General features: G+C 40.2%; 2 protein-coding genes across 5 annotated transcripts in view; one reads left to right on the top strand and one right to left on the bottom strand.

Moving 5' to 3' along the window:
* Nucleotides 1-4,842, top strand: part of COG5 (component of oligomeric golgi complex 5) — a 300,644-nt gene extending 295,802 nt beyond the window's left edge. For 2 of the 3 annotated variants that reach the window (XM_084791834.1, XM_084791835.1), the window contains 2 exons: nucleotides 539-618; nucleotides 4,578-4,842. In XM_084791834.1, the coding sequence (XP_084647960.1) occupies nucleotides 539-618; nucleotides 4,578-4,692 (195 nt within the window). In that variant the 3' untranslated portion in view covers nucleotides 4,693-4,842. The remainder of the gene's footprint in view (nucleotides 1-538; nucleotides 619-4,577) is intronic. The other variant, XM_084791836.1, reaches the window with a different exon arrangement.
* Nucleotides 4,843-5,429: 587 nt separating this feature from the next.
* The window catches only part of HBP1 (HMG-box transcription factor 1), a 29,122-nt gene continuing 7,906 nt past the window's right edge, over nucleotides 5,430-26,645 (bottom strand). For both annotated transcript variants that reach the window (XM_084791839.1, XM_084791840.1), the window contains exons 2-11: nucleotides 24,492-24,675; nucleotides 20,906-21,134; nucleotides 18,313-18,454; nucleotides 17,888-17,999; nucleotides 17,689-17,801; nucleotides 15,116-15,272; nucleotides 14,230-14,374; nucleotides 10,459-10,779; nucleotides 8,054-8,195; nucleotides 5,430-6,475 (exon numbers count right to left, since the gene is read on the bottom strand). In XM_084791839.1, coding sequence (XP_084647965.1) covers nucleotides 6,458-6,475; nucleotides 8,054-8,195; nucleotides 10,459-10,779; nucleotides 14,230-14,374; nucleotides 15,116-15,272; nucleotides 17,689-17,801; nucleotides 17,888-17,999; nucleotides 18,313-18,454; nucleotides 20,906-21,134; nucleotides 24,492-24,675 — 1,563 coding nt within the window. In that variant the 3' untranslated portion in view covers nucleotides 5,430-6,457. The remainder of the gene's footprint in view (nucleotides 6,476-8,053; nucleotides 8,196-10,458; nucleotides 10,780-14,229; nucleotides 14,375-15,115; nucleotides 15,273-17,688; nucleotides 17,802-17,887; nucleotides 18,000-18,312; nucleotides 18,455-20,905; nucleotides 21,135-24,491; nucleotides 24,676-26,645) is intronic.

The raw sequence follows: 26,645 nt of genomic DNA, 5'->3' as shown, positions 1-26,645 counted from the left end.
CTCACTGAGTGAGTTACTGCTCCCTCCTGCTTGATTTACACTTAGATGTCTCTCTGAAACTAAATGGAGATGGAAGAAAACCCCAGTGCCTGCATCTGTTTTCTTGTCAGGCAGTCTAAAATTTACCGTCCGAGCCCAGAACTCGCCCTTTAAAGGCATCTCAGCTGGCTCCAGTGCCCCATGCTGTCATCCGAGCACTTGGGAAGCAGAGGTTGGAGCTGCCACAAGCTCCTTGCAACCTGCACAGAGTGAGACCCTGTCTCAAACCCATGACCATCGTCATCATCAAACAAAACAAAACACCAGTGATTTCTAGTCGCAAAACTCTGTTAGAGGCTGCATTTTTTATTTTTGGCCATGTCAGTTAGGGTTTTTTTGTTTGCTTGTAATCAGTTGCATGAAGGCCTATGCCCCTTCCTGAACTTCCTTCAGGAAGGTTGAGGTAATTTTACCGTGAGAATCATGGAGTGCTTTTGTGCCAGTGTTTGCTGCCATTTGCTGAAGAATGTACTTTCTCTTCTGTATTGCAACCTTGCAGAGAGCGGAATGGTCCCATGCGCGTTTCTCCCAGTGGCTGGATGACCATCCATCTGAGAAGGACAGGCTCCTCCTCCTGAGGTAAAGCTGTGTGTTCTCGGGGTACATGGAGCAGGTCCAGGAGGATAGAGACACGGGGTGGTGAAGGAGCAGCGATTGTGTGGGTGTACACATGCAGGTGGCCACCCCGGCGCATAGGCATGTGCATGCTGGGTCCCTTTGCAGCGTACTGTCAGGCACAGGGCTGTCTGAGTCTTCCAGACCTTGACATCCTTCTTTGTGTTAGTCCATGCCTCGTACAACTCTAGGGGCATGAACTCCAGTTTTAAAACCACCTCACTTTGGCTCTGTATTTTATATGTTGTTCTCATATGCTGCAGTCACTGAAATGGTGGCCTCAGTCATGAGTGAACTAACAGCTGCTGGTCAGAACCTACTTACACCACACATTCTCTGGTCTGTGAATCCACTTCTGTATGCACCTGTGCCCAAGTGTGTGCACGCACCTCCAGCCCTGAGTGTGGTGCGTGCAGCTTACTGAGCATGTTTCTTCCATGTACTCCCCTCTGAAACCATGCTCAGAAGACATCAGAGACCATCCCTACTTGCAGCTTTGTTCAGCAACTCAACACATGTTACTGACATGTGAGGCTGAGCTCCAATGTGACCTCAAATTTTTGAAGTCTCCCATGTCTGCTTGTGGCCTCTTGCCCTTCCATTCCATCTGCTGAATTGCTTCCTTTTATCCATTTGTTAAATGTCATTGTCCACATTTTCTTTCTAGCCCTTTTGTCCCCTGGTGAGCTGGTGCAGACACACGACTTTTCTAAGTCTCTTTTTTCCTCCCCAGAGCCCCAGGTCTAGGACTCACTTGCATGGGGCTTTGGGCCAGCAAACTTGCTGTCAGACATCTGCACTCAAGTACACCACAGAAACCTCAGCCCCCAAATGTTCTGATTTCATCATACCTCACGCACCCTGTCGTCTTAGATGCCGGCATGGGAGGTCATCACCACCTAACCAGGTGTGCTGGACAACAACTTGTCAGCCAGCTCCTGTCCAGCTGGCTCTCTAATTCCAGTTAGCATTGCTCTTTAACCCGTAAAGTCACTCTGCACCCAGCCAGTCCAGCATTGTGATACGGCAGGCCAGCTAGCCTGCTTGAGCCTCGGTGCAGGTATCAGGCACATGTGGAAGGTCGCACTGACCTCTGTGTGCACATGCGAAGGTGCCACCATTGTAACAGTGCAACACAGTGCACTTTTCAGGTAAAGGGCTCCACTGAAGAAGCTGAGCTCCTTAGAAACAGCAGCCCCTCAGCTTCTGAGAGCTCACTAAGCCATAGGTGTGGTGTCCAGAGCCTCTGGGAGCCTGTGGGATGGGATAGGGAAGTTGAGCCCAGGCTCCTCCTGTTCCTTATCTTTCCTTAGTAGGAAGCTGACCCAGAAATTGGGAAAGGCTGACAGATGAGCTTACAATGCCTGTTGTGACAAACCTAGATAAACCTGCTTTTAGAAAAGGCTTAGGATGTAGTCAGGGAGTTTGGGTCTCAGACACTGGCAATGTCCCTGTGGCTTCTTTTGTGAGTCCTAGATATTTACTCAGCAGCAACGTAGTTGGTAAATAGGGGAGGATTCAGCAGGTCTCCATTTTACCATGCTAATGCCTTGGAATGAGTTCATCCACATGGCTGTCCCTGTGGGTTGTGATCACAAATCTGTTTTCTTCTGCTTTTTAAAAATGTCTCCTGAGTGATCTCATCAGCAGTGCTGTTGCTAAGCTCACATTTAGCAAGTGAAAGCCATGCTCATAAATACCGCCTCGTCATCCCTCCAAACACAGGCAGATCCCAGAGCCTTCCTGCCCTGAGCAGAAAGTGTAGCCTGAGTGGGGGCTCTGACTGCGAGGCCACAGCAGCCTGGCGCTTGGCAAGAGAGAACCTGTCTTAGAGGCTGTGTGTTCTTACATACTACCTCAAAACGAATTGTGATCCTGCCTACAGAGCATCAGTGGATGGGTGATTCTCTCATTATAGGCAGACCCAGGGCAAGTGCGGTCCCAGATGTCAGCATTTCCTTTAGCTTCTGGAGCAAGCCTTGGTGGAGCCTCAGTCTGTTCCTCCCAGCCATCTGCTAGGCTGTTAGAAGTAGGGCAACGTGCTCAACAGTAGACTGTAAATGGTGACTTCTCTTCTGCCCAGCTTTTGCCCATTAACAGCAGGCAGTTGGGTTTGGTTTGGTTTTGAACTTGAACAGGTAACAGTGAAGTCAACTTTAAAGTCCCGAAATCACTGACCCAGGCCAGGTGGACAAGTAGGGCTGCACCAGCTCAGCCACCAGGCGGGTGCTCTGGACATGTGGGCTCAGTACCGTGGTAGCTACCTGGCTCAGACCTTGCTTTCACTGAATCAGTTTGTATGCAGAGATTTCCCAGGCTCTGCAGAAATGGTTTGATCTGCCACAAGCCTGTGTCTCTTTGTATTAATTTGCAGGGGAGAAGCAGTGCTTCATACTTCAAACCATTTAGACTTCGTTAGCCTACTGGTACTTTTATCTGTTGTTACAGAAAACACTTGGCACCATATGAATCCTTAGACCGTTAGCCCTCTTTCACTGTCCAGAATGCATAGGCTACGACCTTACTTTCCCAGCTTGTCTGTTTCTTAAAAATCTAAAAAAAAAAAAAAAAAAAAAAAAAAAAGCGTGTTGTGAAAGGTAATGTTTGGTACCACCTTGTGCCAGTTATGGGAACTAAGTCCATGGGACAGACTGCAGGAACTTTTGAGGTACAAGAGGCCACTTAGAATTTCAGTACTAATCACAATGAATTTTAATACCTGGCAAATAAATTGCTTTATAAATAAAGTTTATAAAACATCGACTTGGCATATCACGTAACAGTGTGACCTATTAACACAGGCCGGTCCTTCAGTACTTGAACCCATTTCTTTTCCTCAGTGAGGGCAACTTCATCAGTCTTATGTGGTTACAAACCTCTTACATAGCAGCTGGCCTGACTTCCAAGAAAGCTGTATGTTTTGCTGAAGCAAATGAAGTAATTAAATAAATGCTTGAAAATCTTGCTCTGATTGTATGTGGGAGGGCAGCTTAATCTGTTTTCTCACTGCAGTTCTGATGGCATTTTTGATAAATATCAAGAGAAAAGAAAAATCTAACCAAACTTATATCTGAGCTTCCTTCTATGTGATGGAAAGGAACCTTTTTTTTCCTTCTTCGTTGTTTTGTGTGTGTGTGTGCGTATTTTGTAAATAGAACAGACACGATATGTTTACTCTGGAACATTAGTTTCTAAGATTCCACACTATTTCTTAGACTGGCAAATGTATCTGTGTGTACACACATGCATGCACACATCCCACTGCCTCAAGATGATTGAGCCCTTGAAGATTGCTCAACGGTATCTAAAGACATTTGTGGAGTTGGGGCAACTGCCTGAAATGACATGCCAATTAGAAAAGAAATAGTTTTCTTCTGATTCACACTGGAGCATGCCACAAAATTAGGCTTTCTAAGAGCACTGATTTCTCCTGTCTGGTAGTTAAATAATTACTCATTAATGAGAGTTGAGGCTAAGCACATGACATGAGTAACAGTATTACCTTTTGAGAAGCTGGCTTCTGAAGGTAAAGGACTCATGCATACCCTGAACACAGCCTCCAGGGATTTCAGAATGCTGAGCACTGTAGAGCGAGGCCTCTAGACACATGTTTGATTACAAGGTAGTTTTGCCTTGTGTCCAAGGTCCTCTCTTAGCTCTATGAACAAGCACAAACTATGCCCACACTTCTCATGTGCTGCAGAGAGACGGCACATACTGAAATGTGTGAGAGTGAAATTGGCCAAAGCTGAACCGCCCAATTGGCCTAACTACTGTAACTCTAATGCATGTTTGAAGGTTCTTGGTACTGGCCTGTGGTACTAGGCAAATCAGTTCCCAAAATGGATAAATTACCATTTTCTATTGGTGCTATCAAAACTGGATTTATGTGGTACTTTGGCAGTTTTCCTTTGCATTTTCAGGGGCGCCCTGGAAGCTTATGTTCAATCAGTTCGAAGCAGAGAAGGCAAAGAGTTTGCACCGGTCTACCCCATCATGGTTCAGCTGCTTCAAAAAGCTATGTCTGCTCTGCAGTGACCAGAGTCCTCGCACACACCATCCAAAGGTGGCAACCAGCAGCTAATGATCGCAGTTGACTTTCTGTACTTCCTATTGATCGTGCGTTCCTTGTTTCCACTAGGATTTCTACTTTTAAAATGTCAAAATACATAATCATTACAACTTTTACGTTGCATACACCTGATTTTTGTCATAAAAATACCTTCCAATTTTTTTTCCCTTTTTCAAAATCTGAGCAAGGCTTCCCCCCCCCCCCAAATCCTGCAATTGCTTTTGAAGAAACAGGATCAAGTCACCCTGCTTTCCCCCAACCTGCTGCTTTCTTCTCTAGTAAGCATGCAATCTGATGACTGAAGAGCCACACCACCAGGGAGTTCCTGAGTGCACACCTGACAGAGCAACTCTACCCCATGTGACTGACATGCAGGAAGTCCAGTAACTACAGCAGAACCCAAAGCTGAGACAGACACACTGCTAAATGTTCTTCACCACGTGTTAGCACACCTCTAAGTGTGCTAGGGCTTCTTTATCCTTTGTCATATACTAAAACAGGCATTCAGGGCTTTGGAACAAATAGTAATTAATTTATGTCCTTATTTTCCTGTTGTCTTTACTCTACTATTAACATTCTTTAATTTTGATAATCCCACCAGAAACCTACTGACACCAGAACTCGGGTTTATCAATAATTTGTTTTCCATCTGCTGATCAGATTGTTCTGATAACTATACATAAATTCAGTCAGAAATCAGAGATAGACTTTTTTTCTTTTTATTTGAAATAATATACAAGAATATAGTGTGCAAAATTGAGGGCAACATGTTTAAGAAGTGTAATGAACTGAAATCAATTGTACAGCTGTGATTCCTAACCAAAAATACCACTTGGTAAGTAACATGAGAAGCCATGATTGTAGCTCAGAGCAAAAGCAGCTGAACTGCCGAGTACTTGCTCTATCTCAGAAGCTGGAGGAAGTAAAGTGCAAGTGTTGCACTGCAGTAAGTGCAAAGTGCCCCCACCATAGAGACGATGACAGAACAGAAGTGAGACGTGCGGCTGAGGATAGAGAGCACAATGGTGTAGACTGTTAACAGCACCATTACAATGACTATCCCAATGCTATTAACTGGCTGCACCGTGGCTGGGCTTGGCTCCCCCTGGAAAGCATGGAGCCGTGCTGCCCCCTGGTGCATCCACTCAGCACATGCCCGTGGTATTTGAAGCAGGTGGCTCTTTTAGCTGGGACACTGACACCATCCACCTGCCATGTTATGTTTTCTCTTGGCACTGGCCACACTAGAAGCGACTGTGTTTGGCACAGATGCTGGGCCATGTGGTGGCTATTCACAGAGAAGCCAGCTTCTGCTTCATTCCTGATATCGTGGGTACAATACAGATTAATAAGCAGTAAGGAGCTGATGTATAAAACAGCAGTTACATATTTTTTAATTCCCCTCCGTACAATTTAAAATAAAACATGTATACACATCTCTTTCTACTGTACTTTAGCACCACAGGATATCAATTTTCAAGCCTATATTACCTGATAGACATATATGAAGTTTGGAAGGAAAAATAAGGCAATTTGGTTTACAATGTTGATAGTTGTAGCTTACTTAATGCTCTAATGGAGAAAGCAAATCCTCACCCATTAAATCATTTCAAGACTCAATGCTCTCAGCATCTTACGGTCTCATACATGTAGGACAAATGGTGAGACCCAAGGTCTTGCAAGCTTTTCCACCCAGAGTCAGTACTATGTGAATACAGACAAGCATCAGATTTAATGCTGTTGAGAGCCCTGTGGAAAGAAAACAGTGAATGATTACAAAATATGCAATAACCCTGTAGATTAAGCTATGATATTAATAAATTTGCTGTAAATATTGGTTCCTAATGGATCATAGCTTGAGTATCTGGAAACTTTATATGAATGTGAGACCAGCATACTCAGGAAAGTGGTAATGTCCCAAATGAGCTTCCAAACAATAGTTTATGGGGAATGGGTATTTGACTGCGTAAGATAGCTGGCCTTCCAAGCTTTGTACAAAGCCTTGGGTTCAACCCCCAGCACTCTATGAAACTACATCGAAAGGAGAAGGCAAGACCAGCACTTGAACTCGTCCTGTGACTTCAATATGCACGGCTGCACTCACACAAACATGCACACACACAAGACTGTTGTGTTGTGTGCCTTTGATCCCCGAACGCAGGGTAGCAGGAGGTTCAGAAATCAAAGGTCATTCTTAGTTTGAGGCCAGCCTGGCTACATGAAACCTTGACTCACGCACATTCCACCATGCTTCCCCAAAACCCACTAAATAAACTTGCACATTACAGTTCATTACTTCTGGTGATGACTACTACTTTAAAATAAATCCCTGAGCCATCTAATCTACAAATATATAGGACTAGATTAAAACACCCTAACAAGCCTTTTTCCTGTTAACTATTCACATCATTTTTTTGATAAAATGTAAGTTCATTCTATTCTATCATGCATTTTATGGTATTTAATCTGAAAACTAAACATAGGGCTGGAAAGATGGCTTAGAGGTTAACAGCACTGGCTGTTCGTCCTCAGTTCAATTCCTAGCAACAACATGGTGGCTCATAACCATCTATAATGTGATCTAATGCCCTCTTCTGGCCTGCAGGTGTACATGCAGGCAGAGCACAACATAAATAATGATAGTCCAAAAAAAAAAAAAACAGTATAAATAACGATAGTCAAAAAACAATTAGAGCAATGGAGTGTATTCACCAAGATAGCACTATGAAACTTACTTTCCACCCTTCCTATTTCTTCAGGGTTGGTTTGTTTGTTTTGAAGGGGAGGGGGTGGTTGGGGCTATTGGTTTTGTGTCTTTTGGTTTTTTGAGACAGGGTTTGTCTGTATAGCCCTGGCTGTCCTGGACTCACTTTGTAGACCAGGTTGACCTCAAACTTACAGAGATCAGGCTGCCTCTGCTTCCCTGAGTGCTGAGATTACAAGCATGCACCAACCTCTGAATCTAGGAATTTCTGCCAATGGCAGAAGTCTGCATGATGTCCCCATGTTGGAGGCAAGCCAGCAAATGTTAGACTACTGTAATGAGTTAGAGTGGTGTCCATCTTTTACCCATATTAGAAATACCTCACTCTAAACCTATCTCCACCTCAGCGCTTAGGGGAGACTTATCTAGCTTGAGATCTCTGTTTGCCATACTACACAAGGAGTGGTTCTTGATGACAGGAAAGGCAGGCTCTACGGTGTGTTCTGAAAACATGAGTAGGCTTAAAGTATAATAATGCTGAGATGTCTTTAAAGGCTCTGACATACCCACATGAGCACAGGGACACATGAAATCATGTTAAAACAACTGTTGCTAACACTTACTGAATTGGTTCTTTTCCTTTTCCAACAGTCAGGATTTAAACGCTTTTGTTCTTCAGCCAAAGCCTTTGCTTCTAATGTGTACATCCTCCTTTCCTCATTCTTCATTTTTTTCCACCTGTCACCAAGGATCACACTAATGGCTCTGCAGAATAAAAATTTACATATGTGAACTTGTCATCGATTGTGTGCCGACTGCTGCTACTTCAGGTAGAAATGTAAAACACATAGAAGGGAAAAATCAGGTTCTCACAGGTCATTTCAACAAAACCTTGTCATGGAGGTTACTCATCAGAATCTTGGTGGAATAGTGCCAGTATTTGCAACTGTTCCAAGACACCCAAAATACCCCCAAACTGGGTATTTTCCCAAAGGAAAGTTCGGTATCAGCAGCATTAGGCATTCAACTTGTATTAAAAACTTTGTGTGCACAGCTACTCAAGCTATAATGGTTGTGTTAAAAGTTTCTCCCCATGTAAATACAAGCCAAATGAAGAAAGACTGCCTTCGCCGTAGAGTTTATGTCTAATGATTAAGTTGGACTTGTACTTAACACATGAGACAGTGGATTAAATTCTGAAGGGTGAGAGGGAATCAAAGCTGATAGGACATGTGACTATAGAAATCTGAGCCAATTTTCCTCGTCATTCAGATACCAAAGCTATTAAAGTAACCTCATTCAGAATATACAGATAAAAATCATTTTCCTTCTGTGAATAACTTTTAGCCATTACATCACACCTACACACGAGGATCCTGGGATAAATGCAGCCTCTGTACTGACTGATAACGTAGAAACTGATGTTTTGGGAGCACAGTAACCACAAACCTACTACTATATATAATGTGTCTCTGTCTTGTTAAATCCAATATATTAAAACAACTGAATGTGCTGTATTCTATCTAAAACCAACTTAAATAGATTTCAGGTTAAAGACAGCATATAATGGTTGACATTATTTGCCATCTTGTCATTTAAACCACAGGAAATAGACACATCCTCATCTCAGCCTTCCAAACTTAGAATGTTGTGAATGGCATAATGACACAATGCTTGATGCTTCCTCTCAAGTTAAACAGTGTGAAGAAGAAAAAAAAACCCAATCCAAAATTTTTCCCCCCAGTGGAAAAAGGTCCATTTGACTTCCTTCATGTTGGCTGACTACTAATGTACCAATCACGTGACAGTAACACTAACATGCAAAGAAAGTAAGAACTATGAGCCAAACAAAACAAAAAACAAAAAAAAAGAAAAAGAAAAAAAGAAAATGAGACCTCCAGAACTAAAGTAAGCTGAAAGTCCTAGAAGCATTCAGCTGTTTAGAACATTTTTTCACTATAGTGTAAGAACACAAGTACTACTTCTAGATTCCAGAGGACTCATTTAGTAAGCAAGTACCAGACAGGTGTGAAGAGAGAAACCAGGGCTGCAGAGATGGCTCAGCGGTTAAGAGCACTGTCTGCTCTTCCTGAGGTCCTGAGTTCAATTCCCAGTAACTACATGGTGGCTCACAGCCATCTCTAATGAGACCTGATGCCCTCTTCCAGCATCCAGGTGTACACGTAGACAGCGCACTGTACCTAAAATAAGTAGTAAGTCTAAAAAAAAAAAGAGAGAAACACATCCCGCACCCGTCAGGAAGTCTCCAAGATGGCCACCACAGAAAGGTGGTGAGGAGGTGTGGGCCTAAGTTATTCTTAAAATGCTTTTGAATTTTTGAAGCATGTTCTCTGCTAATAACCAAATACTAGCACAAGGCCATTTTCTACAGACACATCAACAATCTTATAGATGCACTTGGTATGCAAAGTTTCTTTCTAAAATGTAGCTAGTATTTAGAATTGCACTTTTTGAGACATTACAACCTGAACTGAAAATTCAGTTATTTTATAGTGTTTTGACTTATGGTCCCAAAGACAAAGGAAATAGTAATTTTGACTCTCAGAAATAGCAAGGCTACAAGAAGGTACCTTTAACATTGTAAACGCAAAACTGAACTCAGTAACAGACGCTGAAATGAGTAACGCTACAGCAACAGAACTGCTCTCCCATTGGCTAAGCTTTGACAGATCTGACGGCTTGCTTATACAGACTGTCAGTGCAACATATGCCACAGTGAGGCTCGTTACATAAAGCCCTCCCAACTGGACCCACGGAAGTACCAGGCTTTTCCTTTTCAACCATTAGTTGTTAGAACCTGTCCTCTAGCACATAAACTTAATTATTTTTTTTTCAAAGGGAGACTTTTCTGAGATACTCTGTATAATCTACGTATTATAAAAACAATGTGTCTAAATCAACCTAAGAAAATGGAAAGAAATCAACAAAAGCTATAGAAGTTTATTTTTGTAGCCCAGGTACTGTGAACTGTACTGATAAGCCAGTAATTGCCGTTATTACTATTTACCTGTTATCTTTCCCTGGATACATCTGAGTATATTCAACTCTGTATTTTTTGGCAAAAAGCATGAAGGCATTCATTGGTCTTTTGCACTTATTAGGAGAAGTGGCACTCACAGTCCCTGAGCTGTGGCTTTTGACAGCTTTAGCATACAAAGAGCTGGAAGAGAGCTGTGCCGATCCAGGTGACCCACAGCTTTTACTGAACTCAGATCCTGCAAACTCTTGGCCAGTACCAGGGCTTCCACAAGACAAAGATGCACGGCGCTGACGAGCCATACTACTCAGAACATAAACTGCAGAGGAGTCCATAGGTGTGAAGTCATAGCTAGAAAAGTAACAAAATTAGATTTGAGATTACCAAGTACCTAAAGCGCAAATTTAAAAACATTCTATGACTGAAATGTCCACTGGCCTCTTACCTGAGGTGTCATCACCAGAACTACTTTAACAGCTTCTGCCACTGAGGAAGCCTCACATGTGCAACTGAAAATGTTTCTTAAAAGCCAACCTCTAAGCCCCCAAAAGAAGTTATAACCTGCACATGCCCTTCCCAGCAGGGAACCCCTCCGATTCCACTTATGTCCTTCTATACTGTTCCAGAGTCACTTTGTAACAAACTTGACAATCTCATTCCTTGCCTAGCAGTCTAAATGGAGTAGGCTGGACTCCAGGCCTGAGAGCTGAACTGTGAAAGACAGGAGTCAGCTAGAGAAAGGCAGCCATACAGGCCAGTACTCCTAGCACCGAGGAAGCTCCGGCAGATTGGATCTCAACGGAGCCTGAGCAACTCAGTAGGTTCAAGGCCAACCTAACCTGGGCTAAGATGAGAGACCTTGTCTCCAAAAATGGCTGTGAAATGTGACAAACACAAAATACCTACCAATTTGAGAATTTGTATAGATACCAAAAGCTCTAAGATATACATGTCCACCTATATATATAATTAGTATCTTAATTATCAGTAAGGCCATATTTTGTTATGTAAGTTCTATATGCATAAGCAACAAAACTATCCATAGTCCTATTCTTCAACAAACCTGGGGTTCAGAGAGTCCACTGGCTCCTTAATAAAAGACAAAGTGTCATTCACCCACAGACAATGCCAAGGATCCAAAGCCCAGCTTCCTTGCCCACATCCCAGTACCTTCAGAATTCCAATGGCTATATTAAAAAGTAATCAAGCAATCGTACTAAAATATTAGCTGAAAATCAAGCTATTATACTACAGACCATAGCCTAAAGATGCGCCCCAAAATAATACCTTACTAAAACTGTTAAATGCTTGCTGACTTTATTTTCTTCTCAGCACAAAACTTTTTATTTGGCTTTACTTTTAACTTTGTAACAGAAATTCTGGTACATCAACGTAGAAATAATATAGAACAGTAGAGCTGCTGAAATGCCTAGTGAACAAAACAGGTCCACACTATTAACTGGAAACAGTAAAAATTACTTCTACTGATTATCAGCCTTGTACTGTCTTTTTTCTAAAGGTTACCACATAAATAAATGTACTAAAAACTAGTAAGTCCAAAATTGTCATGTAATCAATGCTTAGAACTGGTTATGTCCTTAAGGCTCTGCAAAATATCTTAAGCCCCTTCCAAATGAAGTCTGGAAAACTATAAAACCTAGCCTCTGTGTAAATGGATGATGTGTGACTGTCACCTCTAGTAAGAAAGCCATTATAATCTGAAATCCAACAGACAAGAGTGACTACACTAAAATTTGAAAACTCCACCATCTAGTGGCAGAAATGTGTCATCTCTTTTGTTTCCTAACTCAGGAGCAGTATGCAGGACACTGACAGCTAAAGCCATGTTTTGCTATATATACCCTCTTTATAAGTACCCGCTTTTCCTATGGAACTACCTTTAGTCTTGGTACATGTTATTATTCAAGCACCTACCATGTTTAATTCTTTTAAAGATTTAGTTTATTACTTTTCGCTGTGTGTATTTGGTGTGTATACATACAGATGCTGTGGAGGCCAGAGGCAATCTGGGACTGGACTTCAACACAGCTGTGAGGTGCCTGAGAAGGTGCTTGGAACAGAACCTGGGCCCTCTAAAAGTGCTCTTTAACCACTAAACCGTCTCTCCACTCCCTTCATCATTACTCTTAAAGGCAAACTCTACAGTAGCATAGAGCCTATTAATCAAGTCTCAATGTATTAACTCATTTAGTCTTTTAAAAGTAATCACTATTTAAATCATTATCTTTGTTTTACAATTTTAACAGGGTTCAAAATCGCACCTCCTCCACATACTAGTGATGTGACTTTGCAAGAATTAACTAGTACAAAGAGGAGGCCCTGCTGTCATACCACAGTCACTCCACAGCACATGACACTAATGGTCAAGGTCTTCTGGATGAACTAATCTGCACTCACTAAGCAACAGCAATACTAAGAGCGGAAAATGAAAACTTGCTATCGGGCCAGGCACAGTGGTGCACACCTGTAATCCCAGCACTCAGGGAGGCAGAGGCAAAAGCAAGTGGATCTCTGTTGAGTCTGATCTACAAAGCAAGTCCAAGACTTCAAAACCAAACAAACAAAAACAAAACAAAAAAAAACAATACAAAAAGAAAGAAAGAAAAGAAGAGAAAAAAAGAGAAAGAATACTTGCTATCTTAGAAAAAACAAGACTTGGGTAGCCAAATTTCCCTCCTTTAAAAAAAAATGAAATTGTATACCATGTCAAACTTAGTACATTAAAAATGAACGTTAAGTTGTGAACCATAAAATAGCTATAATTGAATTAAATTATATTAAATAAGAACTTAAAATCTAAAAGGATTGATTCCAACACTACTAAACATTGCCTATTTGTCACCCCAGAGAATCACTCTTAGATTTTAATAACGTAACAGTGAGGTTGTGTGTAGAAAGACATTATAGGCCCAGTTACCATCTTTCAAAACTCTACTCAAAGCACTGGCCCTTGACTTGCATCCAGAACTTGAATTTCATTCCAACAACTTGTAAGAGTAACTTACTGGGCCTGAACTATGAGCACATGGTGTCATTTTAAAGCTGGAATTTTGGTACATACCAGGAGAATCTTATTTGGCCACACTCTCAATAAAAACTCTTATCTCATGAGAGTCTAACAAACTTCTCTGGCAAAAACATTTCATGTTTGTGTTATTTATTCCTGGGAGCTGAGGATGCGCCAAGTGAGGACTCGAAAAAAGCCTGACTTTTACTTTTTCTGGGGTTTTTCCCTCTCCTGTGTTTTCCCTCTCCCTATCCTTTTGCCATAATAAACTGAAGACATGAATACAAGTGCATTTGTGTCTGATGAGTCTGCCTAATAAAATCCAGCTTAGAAATACTGATATGGCCTGTTTGTTGCCATGAAAGATTCAGTTACCAAGTTATTTATGTAATTTTATACTCATCTACAAGGATTTACTTCTTGAGCTAGCAAGATGGTTCAGGGGTTTAAGAGTCCTTCTGAATTGCTGTCCATTGTATTCGGTGAGGTGGTACCTCTCAATTGGACCTAGAGCTCCCAGACTGACTTAACTAACCAGCTTCCTTCTCAGGGCTCGTGCCTTCATGTTCCCAGAGCTGGGATCACAGGCCGGCCACTATACCCACTAGCAATCAAAGGGTTCTGTGGACGGACATGCTTAAAAAACAAGTACTTTAATTGTTGAGCCATTTCCCTTGCTCTTTTTATATTCTTAAAACCTTTAAAATTTAGCTTTAATTATGACTCGACAACACTAAAGAATAAACTTTAACAGGAAAGAAATGCACTATTACCTTTTAAATGTATCAAAAACACCTGAATCATCGAAATTAATGGCATCAGGGTGTCCAGGAGGTAGACATACGTCACCAATATGAATTTCACAACATGGAATGCCATGCTGTACCACAGTCAAGCTTGGATAAAATGATGACCAACCTAGGGTTAATACAGAGACAGAGTGAGGAGTGACACAGTCACCACAATTAGAAGACACATGTTAAGAAGAACAAGTACTGCTTAAATCTAATCTGACTTTGAAATAAAGCAATTACTAGATTGAGAATTTTGTTTCAGCTTTGTAAAAGGTCCCCAAAACTAGTTTAATTCAGTACTTTCAGTCACCACTTTATCTATCTACCAAAACAGTTAAGCAGATAAACTATGAAGCAGCCTATGAATTACTAAATTAACTACCATAATATTTCTGTAATTAAAGCTTTTTATTGCCTACTTGGTAAATACAAACAAAAATGTGACTACTGAGTACGCCACTCCCCCACTATACCTACCTGAGAGCTTACAGTATTTCTCATACACACAGGGACATTTTATCTGATAATTGCTGAGATACGTAAACACTATTAAGTATAATTAGAAACATTTTCTATTGTAATTTTACTTGGTTTCAAATAAATTTTCAATTTTTTTTTTTTATTTATCAAAGCCGTAAAACACCACAGATAACAAGAAGCTTTCTTTCAAGTTTTTAGAAACTGGGGCCTAAAGATGGCTCAACAGTGAAGAGCACTGGCTGGTCTTCTAGAGACCTGGAGTCCACTTGACAGCTCCCAAGTGTCTGTTAACTCCAATATCAAGGAATCTGATATCCATGCAGTCAAATCATGCACACACATGAAAATAACAGTAAATCTTGCATAAATTCAGTTGAAGCCCTACCTTTATTTTTAACATAGAAAGGGTGGTCCAGTTTACACTCTACAGTAAGCAAGCCATCTTCTACTGTACCAGGATCAAACGTCAACTTCAGAACAGACTCGCCAAACGACACACTCTCTTCATGGGATAACAACTTTAGACCATCAGACCCATAGCCCTGAAAGCATATGCATAGACTAAACAAATTGGAAATGTTCAATTCAACACACATTGAAATTCCCAATATATGTCTTGATTGGAAAAGGTAAGATTTATCCAGTATCTCCAGCATTAAAGTACTTTCAACAGGCTGGAAAGATAGCTCAGAGGTTAAGAGCATCATCTGCTCTTCCAAAGGTCCTGAGTTCAATTCCCAGCTGACAAGCACCTATAATGAGATCTGGTGACCTCTTCTGGTCTGCAGGTGTACATGCAGGCTGAACACGTATAAATAATAAATAAATCTTTAAAAATAAAAACTACTTTCAAACCTAGTAGGCAAAGAAATACACACATATAAATGGCCACAGGATACATGGCAGATTGGAAAATGCAGTTTAACCCAAATGTAAATTAATATGAAGTTTAATAAACAAAGATAGATAGAGACAGATAGATTACGGGGGATTTTCAATTTCATTTGAAATGAGATGGAAAAGATAGATTAAATTTAGAAAGACAAGAAAATGCCTGGACTAAGAATAGTTGATTTTAATGATTTCTTTGAGTAGTTCTAAGTATTTGCTAAAAAACAAACAACAAACTAAAACAACCGGTTAAGTTCAGAAGGAGTCTCTAATATCTAATTATCTTTAAAGATTTATTTCTATTTGTTTGTGTACAAGCCCAAGGGTCTGTGTGTGCAGGCGCTCTGCAGAAGTGGCAAGTACTCGAGGCCATCTCTCCAGCCCTGTTTTAATTATCTGAGGTTATGAGATACCCATTATTCACCTTGAGTCCACAATAAATGATACAAGAACCAGATGAAATTTAAATTCAGTGGCTGTTTACTGAACAGTACATGCCAGGTTGGTGCTCTTGTAAAAGACATGAACAAAGCATAATGCTCACCCTTGCATTCAAAGAAAAGTAAGTATGACCATGACTAGGAACAGCACCCAATTTTATATTACTGAATGAACAAAATAATGAATGAAAGAAAACAGTGTTGAAAATCCTTACGGAAATAGTGAACTCAACATGAAGGGATGAAGGGTACATAAAGACAATTTTGTGGTTCTGAATCTTGTCAAGAATATCTAAATAGGTGGAGATTTTAAAAAGAATGAGATAAATGTAACCCAAATCATACTAAGCTGAGTGTGAAAATTTGATCACCACTCATTAGTGATATCTAACATGTAGTTGGAAAAGTGAAGGACATGCTACTGGCAAAATTAGTCGGCTAGGGCTGGAGAGACGGCTCGGCGGTCTTCCAGAGGACCTGGGTTCAATTCCCAGCACCCACATGGCAGCTCACAACTGTTTGTAACTCCTGTTCCAGGGTATCTGACATGCTCATACAGACTCACATACAGGCAAAACACAAAGCACAGAAAATAAATAAAATCTTTTTTTTTTTTAATAAGTTTCAGTCTTCTATTCCTTGAAGCTATGTTAATCTGATCTCCTATTAGAGAGCAGGAAGCCAAGGCCCAGATGACTGGTCAGTCTCTGAAGAGCTGCTGAAGTGCAGACTGTGTTCATAGTGCTCTCCACAAACAAGACGACCGGGTGCTGCTCACGCTCAGTCACATGGGCTGTGGGGCGCGAGAACACTCACACTGCTTGCAATTGTCACAACTGTCACTGAGCACTGAGTGTCACCGTTGTACAAACTAAGAGAAGGCACTATAAGGAAAGCAGGAACTAATCCAATGTAGCAAGTGTTAAGAGATTTCAAACTGTGAGACAATGTCTGTAAAGCAGGGGAAGCCAAAGGCATTCTTTACTAATTGAAGAGCAACATCAAGACGAGGACAATATACTTAAGACAATCCAATTAAAAATGTTTCCCAAGAAATTCAACAAGAGACAGTAGGCTCCAAACAGGAATTTTCCATTAATATTTTATATACCCCCATTTTTTAAATTTATTCATCTACCAATCCATTCATTCATTTTGCCTGCAACAGAGATGGAGAAATTGAAAGTTTTAAAAGTAAAACGTGACCAGACATTTATCCTACTGTTGCTCACTATTTTTATTTATCAATCTGGAAAGTGGTAGTTTGCTGGGGTCATTTGAAAAGTAACAACAAACTCCCAATTAACCAGAGGAAATTAACTGCCTTATACACCTGAGAACTTAAGGTGTTGATTAGTTTACTATTTGTGTTTAATGCCAGCTTAGTAATCCAAAACAAGAGCATTTAAAGCATAAAGCTGCTAAGCAACAGAGACATCCCATCTCAGGAGCATAACTAGAAAGTGTTCCATGGTCCCGGCCCATTCACTTCACTCAGCCATGAGCACCCGCACTCCCGACACAGAGTGCAAGGTGCTATTTAAACAGGAATGCAAGCAGAGGGTTCCTGTAGAGTAACCCCGAAGTTTGACCCTTTTGAAACTCTTTAGAAGGATTTTAAATGAACCTTGTGAGCGCCCATTTGGATCTCTTCCTCATTACCACAGCCTGCAGCATTAGCAAAGTCTTCGACATCTTGCCATTCCTTAGTGCTCTCCTTATGGAAGCAAAGTCGTGTGCCTAAAGTTGAATGAGAAAGAAGGTATCAGATGATATGACTAGTGTGCTGCCTGAGGCAGCTACAAAACATCTAAGTATTTCTTTACCTTTCAAGAAGCAGTGCCAAATAGTTGATGGCCAGGAATTGCACCAGCCCAGATCATCATCATCTGACAGGGAGGACATGCAGAAAATGCCTGACTCTGACTCACTGTTTGTCTACAGAGAAAAACAGAAACTTGTGTTTGTTATTTTTTAAAGATCTTTTAATACTATTTTAACTTAAGCTTTCAAATAACTTAGTGTAAGCTTAAGGAAAATAAGCTTTTAATACTGAAGTTTTAGTTAAATGCTGTCATTTAACAAACTTTCTTAAAAATAAAAGAAAATACAAAATTAAATGCATATAGTTAGTAAACAATGAAATATTTTTGTCCATCTGTTATGTTCTCCAAAAAAATGTCTTAGATGGGGTAAGATGATGGTTTTTAGCTATTATATAAACTGTATTAGTTTAGTCTGAAGAACTCACCCTCTCATGTCTTACTGGTGTCTCTTCTTTCCAGTGGTCATGAGGGAAGGCTGGCCCGCTCTTTGAGGAAGAGGACACTGGTGGTGGACGTGCATAGGAATGTAAACTTTTGCTAGTAGCTATGATGTGTACAGGAGATGATCTAAAATAAAGCAGCAGTTTTTACTATAGTGTGGGTCCTTAAAGAACATCTTTTCTCTTGAAAGAAACATAGCATCAATGCTGTTACACACGAGGCAACTATGGACAACACTAGTAAAGACAGCTGATTACGACAACAAGCTGTTGCTGAGACTTACCATTAACCCTTCTCACATACAAACTTACTAATAAATGCTAAAGTTCTCTCATCGCACAGTCATCACATTTTCTTTAATTTTTTAAAAAATTCAAACTGGCAAAGACCTCAGGCTTTTCCTGCCTCAAGCTCAGGGACTGCAGGCATGTAAGCGACACTTGATCCCCATCTCTTTTATCCCAATACAGATAAATGTGCGTATTATCAAGAAGGAAAGATCCATCCGTTTCTTACACTCACAAACAAGAACAATGCTAAATTGTCCAGCCATGTATCACGGGGCAACATCAACTGCCTTAAGCAAAAATACCAACAGAAAACCGGCTGGTTGCCTTTCTTGTAAGAAGACACTATTTCTCATGTTGAAAAGCAACTGCTCACTAATATACAGATAGTCCAGCCACGGTCCCACAAGGACCATCTTCAGTCCTCCTCCTTCCTTCCCTCAGTAAAGTATCTACTGAGCACTTACAAGTACAGGGGGATCCCGAGAACCCAGAGATCCTCCTTCATAGCTAGTACTACAGAGCACTGCAGACACCCAACCTTCTGTGACTACCACAGTTCGCAGCCCATATACACTTGCACCAAAAGCCAGTAACAATGATGAAAAACAGGGAAGCAGAGCAGGACTCTGATGAACAGCACAGAAAATGCCTCCAAGGATCAAACTACATCCCCAGGGAGACAGGCCCTTACTTTCCTATCTTTACTTACACTTGTTTTCTTCTGGAGGGTTTACTGACTTCCCAGGCGCTTCCCCTGCACGCTTTCTGTGCAGTACTACAGATAAAACTCAGGTTTGTGTTCTGCACATGCTCAGTAAACACTCTTCTACAGAGCTGTGCCCATTCCCTTCTATAAACGGTAACTTCAATGTGAAGATGAACTGTGCCATCTTCTAATTCTAGTTAGAAAGGGAAGGGCAACACTTAAATCAGGTTTGGTTTTTTTTTTTGAAATGTATGACTATAGTAAAGGAACTTCTTTCCTAACATGCAAAATGCCCTAGGTTAGTTAAACAGATTACTTAAAAAGTAGGAATACAAAGGACATGGTACTCTGAAAGAAAAATTTCCCTCCCTATGGAAATTTATGTAGAATTTAAGTGAACTGCATTGCTCTACCAAGACTAATACCCTGCAAAACAGGAAAGCAGCACACCTTAACAGGATGCAAGAAACAGGAAAGCAGCACACCTTAACAGGATGCAAGACACTAGGCGTTCATACTTATTAACTCACGCCGCAGCAAAGTAGTATACAACTTGGGGCCAATACCAAAGTTAAGAGTTCCTTCTACTTGCCTAGCATATTCTAATCTACTTCTTCCAAAGGAGTGAAAACGGGAGCATTTTTCCAAGCTATCATATTTAGTAAAATGATAATCCTAGGAATATCAGCTGGGATTTTCCATAGCATCATTGCAAGTCCACCCATTTTCTTAACTTTGGTTTAGATACATGAAGTGGTTTTTATTACTGGGAGTTTGTGGGTATTTATGTATGTACGTACGTATGTATTTATTATTTCCATTATATGAATGAGTGTTTTGCTTGCATGTCTGTCTGTGTACCATGTGCATGCCTGGTGCCTAGGGAAGTCAGACTGGAATTAACAGAAGGTAGGATGTAAACTATCATATGGATGTTGGAAATCAAACCTGGGTCCTCTACAAAAACAAGTGCTCTTAACCACTGAGCCTCATCTCCAGCCCCTGCTTTAAGATTAGCAAACCTCAGAATTGGTAGATAAACAAGGTTAGGCATACTATGGAAAAACATAAAACACAATGAATCAAATGTATAGTTAATAAACATTTAAAATACAGTATTTATTATAACTACAGTTCTTTAAAAATATAATTTATTTCTAAAAGTAAAAATTTATAAAAATGTATTCCTTAGGCTTTTTTTTAACTTTTAAGCACATATATTTTTATGCTATATTTTTCTCATAGCATTGTTAGCTGATTCTCAAAACAACAAAATCATCTCTGATCATTGTGAGGATGTTAATTCTACTTAATTCTACTGACTTTAAATATTAAATTGATCATCCAATAAATAGCAAATACCATTATTGTAAAACTGGGGAGATTTTAAACAATAGCTTCTTAAAATTAAATTTCTTTTTCATTTATGTTTGTGTATAAACACAAGCACTATGGCATGCATGAAGCCAACTTGCAGGTTTGCTCCTTCAGGCTTGGTGGCAAAGCCCTTCACCCACTGAGCTATCCTGTCAGCCTTAGTGATAAAAGAGTTTGAAATGAAAGCATAATCAACGTTTCTACCTGTTATAAAATGAGCACTGCATAAGTGGACTTTGTGGACTAGTGGCAATATTTGCTAACTCTGTTAGCCAGTCCACCTCGTCTTCACGGTGAGTATTTCCCGCTATGTCTGAGGGATTCTGGCTCCAAGATGGTCTTGGGTATTCTTGATGAGACACATCTGAACTTAGCTGGTATATGGCAGATTGGGTAGGGTCACTTTGAACAGCCTGAAGTTCAGGAAGGTCGTCTGGAAATAAGCACAAGATTATTACTTTTTAATATTATAGTGAATAATAAGTAACTGCACTTAGGAATACACAAATTTAACTAATTTGTAAGGAAATAAACTCAAAATTAAATTCAGTGATTTCTTGACAGAAACAATTTTCATTTAAAATGTATGTGCATGTGGATCTAGGCAGCCTGAGGGAAAAATCTCAATGGATATAAATATAGCAATGGTTCACTGCTTGAACCATGCAATTACTACAAGAGGTCAGAGCCTGAAAAACAAGGTTCATTTTGTTTTCTATACTTCATCTGGGAATGATCTATAGACAAGTGATATGTTCCTACATTAGCAGACTAGGAAGAAAAGGGCACTTAATGTGTACATATAGTTATGTACAAGCTTTACTGACCCATTTAACAAGTAACTACAATACTGAAACCAACTCCTAAAGATGAGACCAGAAAGCATACTATCAAGGTTTAGGTAGTGCTACTCAACTCAAATCTCAACTAATTTTTTTGAGTTGGATATGATGATACAAGCTTAAAACTCCAATATTTGGGAGGTTGAAGCTGATGGACTCCAAGTTTGTACCCAGAGTGAGCAAGACTCTGACTAAAAACAACAAAGAAACAAGTAGAATAGATTCAGTACATCTTTTTTCAGTTTTTCTATTTGCTGGACCTGTTAGTGCAGGCCTATAAACCAACCTCTAGGAAGCTGATACAGAAGAATGGTTGAGTTCAATGCTGGCCTGAGCAACATAGTGAGGTCCTAGATCAAAACAGCATTATCCCCAAAGGTACATCACAGAACCTAGTTCTTCAAAGGCAAAAAGGAAACCACCCCAAAAACAAAGGATTGGGGTGTCTCATGAGCCAGGCATGGTAACTCACTCTTTAATCTCAGCACTCAGGAGGCAGAGGTAGCCCTGGATTTCTGAATTCCAGGGCAGCCACAGTTCTATCATAGAGACCCTGTCTCAAAAAACAAAATACTAAAACAATGAAACAAACTAACAAAAACAACAGAAATACACACATACACACACACACAGACACGCACGCTCTGTACAGATCTGCAGGGCCCCTTAAATATGCAAGTCAGGACAAATTCTAGGAACTGGAGAGATGGCTCTGCAGGTAAAAGCACTGACTGCTCTTCCAGAGGACGCTGCTTCAATTGCCAGCACTCACATGGAGGCTAGAACTGTCTGTATTCCAGTCTCAAAGGATCTAATACCCTCTTCTGGCTTCTGTAGGCACCAGGAACTCATGTGTTTCACATACACATACTTAGGCAAAATACCCATACAAGTAAGATAAAATTAAAAATATAAAAAGGAAAACTCTTAAAATTACTTACAAATATCACTAATGAGAGAAAACTGGGCTAAGAAAGTGCATTTCTTTATAGAGTTGTGTCATCGCCTCCTTTGGGTCCTCCATTGAAAAAGTAGAATCTAATCTCAAATTATCTTTTCAACCTTCTCTTCCAGATTAATAAATGTTCTGTACTATTCATCTGTGAACACTAATTACTTTCCTTTATGCTATGTAGCAGTGACTATGCTTTACCACATTTATAATGACATCAGTCTCTATGTTTTCCTCCCACAGGGCAATGGATACAAAAAAGTGCTCAATATTACAATAGGAAAAAACAAAAAACAAAACAAAAGACCCCTCAGAAACACAAAAACTAAGTATTCTAATAAATGTCAATATGCAGGCAATTATTCCAGAGAAGACCTCTAAAACTAAAGTGACTTAGGTAAAAGTAGTAACTCAGGTGATGCAGTCATTCTTTGGTGGGTTTTTTGTTTGTTTGTTTTTGTTTTTATTTTTGTTTTTTGGCTTTTCAAGACGGGGTTTCTTTGTGTAGCCTTGACTATCCTGGACTCACTTTGTAGACCAGGCTGGCCAGTGTAGTCCTTCTTAACAAGCTGACTACACAGTATCCATTTCAATGGAAAAAGGAGGTGTAAAGCCAATCTCCAGGCTGCTCTATTTACCTTACCTGACTGTCAATACCCTGCCTTTAAATGCACCCTGTCTGTATTATGAAAAGCTGATTTCTGTTTTTTCAGATTTAGAAAATTAACTACGTATACTGGCACAAATGTGTATGCTGTGAAGGCCAGGGGTCTGTATATTCCACCTTACTTTTTGTTTACTCCGTGAACATAAGAGCTCACCAGAGCTGGCTCCCTTAGCCAGCTTTCTCTGGACCCATGTCCATCATTAGATGGACAATCAACCATTGCCAAAAACATTGCTCCTTGGTCAATAGTAAACACTACTCAAAAGTATTAGGATCCAGAAAATATACATATACAGTATGTCCTTAGACTGTCAGGATCTCTAAATCCCAAGCATTATAGCAACATCATCATTTGTAAAGCCAAGAGAGTCACGCGCCACACCCTCTGTTCCTATAACCACTCAAGGCCAACTACAGATTGCAGGAAGTCAAAGGCATGTTGAAAAGCTAAGCAACGAGCCAAAGGTGCTCATAACGACTCTAGAACAGCAATCTACAAGCAATGCTATTTAAAATAATTATTCAATAAACCTAGTCATTCTACGAACACCTCTCTGCAGTAGCTCATCAGGAATAATCACTACAAATGTCTGGTCTTCAACTTTCATGGGTACTGTCATTTCCACATCAGACCAACAAATCAACCATGGAGAGCTCACTAAGAAAGTCACATGGCAGGGTTTTCAAAACAAAGTATGTAATAATTTGATCTTGAAACACAAAGTAAAACTATTACTCTAAAAAAATTGTTGTCTCTGCAAGTACCTAAGTAGCTCACACTGTTTACAATTACATTTTAAAAGGAGGGACTTCTTCCTCCATAAGGCTGTGGGGGATGGCTCACTGGGCCTGCTGCACCGCATGAGGACCCAAGTTTCGAGCTTATCACCCACACAAAAGCTACATAGCAGGACAGGACCTGTCTGTAACTGAAGGATCTGGAACAGTGAGATAAGAGCATTCTGGGGCTCTTGCTGGCTTGCCTGGCTATCTGAACTGGTGAGCTCCTATGTTCACGGAGTAAACAAAAAGTAAGGTGGAAAGTGACCAAGGAAAATATTGATACAGACCCCTGGCCCTCACAGCATACACATCTGTGCCAGTATACGTACATGCACGCACCCACCACACCCTCACTAACAATAAAAACAAACACACGCACGCTCACACTAAAATGAAAAGCAGAGAGAAGAATGTTAAAAATTCCTATTACACAAACTCTTCATATACTTTTTTAGGCAGACAAGGCAAGTAAAGACGTTCATGAAATACAGCAATTATTAATCGGAATCTTAGTGAGATTCCTAAATAACTTCTCATTTTGTTTACCGAGTTCCATGTGCTCGTCACAGGAAGTGTACCCTGGAGAAGAGGGCAAATTCTCATTACACTGCAGCAACTCCAACGAGTCGTTCATTCCTGAAGCTCTCTTGTCCATCACCAGCAGGAGTTTCTGTACTGCGTTAGGCATCTGATTTGTCTTGACTTCCCACACCATGTTATGGTGCTCCGACTTGAAAGAAAAGAAAGACAATGACATGTGAGCTGGACAGTGTAAAGTCAGTCAGAGAGACAGCACTATGCTGCATTTCAACTTACTCATACAATGCCATTTTATTTGCCCACTTCCTCCATGGCAAATCCAGAACTGTATGCTCAAACTGAATTATACATAAATCTCAAAGGATTAACACTGTTAATTCAACATCTTTTCTCCTTAACAGCAGAATTAAACATGTTCTCATTTTCTGAAATAGTAACTCTCTTTTCAAATGCAAATACTAAGTCTAACAAGTCATATTTCAGATGTGTTCAAAATCAAAAGGAAATTGAAATCAACCAATTTTCCTTAAGTAAAAGGACTAAAGGACCTGGGGGTAGTGGCACACATCTTTAATTCTCAATGAGCAGAGGCAGGCAGATTTCTGAGTTCAAGTCAGTATGGTCTACAAAGCAAATTCCAGGCCAACCAGGTATACCTAGTGAGAGCCTCTCTTTAAAAATACAAAACCAAAAAAACCCTTTTCATTTATTTATTGTTCAGTACTTTGCTTCCTAATACTCCCAATGTGAGCAAGTTAAACATACTTAAAATTATATTCTCTGAACATTTAAGAGTTTCTGAATCTTGCTGGATGCGGTGGTGCATGCCTGTAATCCCAGCACTCAGGGAGGCAGAGGCAAAGATCTCTGTGAGTTCGAGGCCAGCCTGGTCCAGGACAGGCAGGCTACACAGAGAAAACTGTCTCAAAAAACAAAAACAGGAACAAAAATAAATCCTGAATCTTACAATGGCTATATTATACTATAATTCTGGTAAAAATCAAAATGTTCTCAAGCTTTCTTCAGGAGATTTGGGACCCAATAATGAGAAGAAGGTATGTCATTTTAAGCCAGGCATGGGAGTACACACCTTTTGTCTCAGCACTCTGGAAGGCAGAGGCAGGAGGATCTCTGAGTTCACAGCCTGCCTGGTCTACAAAATAGCCATGGCTACAGAGAAAAAAGGGGGTAGGGTAAAGACATATATTGATTCTATACTGACTGCTATTCCCAGAAAGATGCATTTTAAAAACTATAGTAAATTTAGCTAAACAATTACTAAAACTGCCTTCAAAACAAACAGGTGCCACTAAAAATTCCTTTTACTTTTTTATAGAAAGAGACTCAAATTTTTGAGTCACATTAAGATAAAGATTTCAACTTTAATCCCAGCTAACTTCCTTTATGGATTCTTTGTGGAAGCCTTGGACAAGCTGTCCCAAGGGAGAGGGCAACAGTCCAGACGAACAGCACATCTCAGCAAAGTACTTTGAGGATTCTAACACATAACAAGTCTAAAATTCTTTCCCTCAAAATAATTTGATTCCTGAAAGGCACAAGGAAAGGAATCAGCCAACTCCAAGAAGCTGTCCTTGATCCCCGTAGCACGCCTTGGTAGACATGTTACCTGGGCCCTTACCCTGGGCACTGCTTTAGAGGCTTACTCAGGATCAACTGAAGGACATGTTCCAGTGTGGTAGAAGGATGCTTAGATAGAAGAAAATAGGGCTTTTGATTCCAGTTTATTTCACTTTATGAGCCAAGTGACTGAACCTGTGGCTAAATCAGTGTCAAAACATGCTTATAAAACCTGTCCTACTTTCTCTGAATCCCCAAAATGAATGAAAAAAAGTTTAAAATTTTTAAGCCCAAGATTGTGCAGCAATGAAAACATGTTGTGGGGGTCCTTAATGTCCTAAGTAAACTAGACACTGAAAACAGCCAGCAGTAGATAACCATACAGCTTTCTAGTTTGGGCAGTTTCTTCCTGGGAAACCTGACAAGCCATCCATGTATCTTGGAACAGTAACATAGCATGTTGTAACTTTAGGTACCTAAGAGTTTATCTAAAAGTATGAAGTACATTGTGAATGTGTTTTCCCTGATTACAACATTCTAATTCATCAGTCTTAGCATATGGTTACACCAACACTTGTTGGG

This window comes from Acomys minous (assembly GCF_964271855.1).
Source record: "Acomys minous genome assembly, chromosome: 8".
Classification (NCBI taxonomy): domain Eukaryota; kingdom Metazoa; phylum Chordata; class Mammalia; order Rodentia; family Muridae; genus Acomys; species Acomys minous.
Note: the sequence above shows the minus strand (reverse complement) of the source record. Positions and strands in the feature narration are given on the sequence as shown.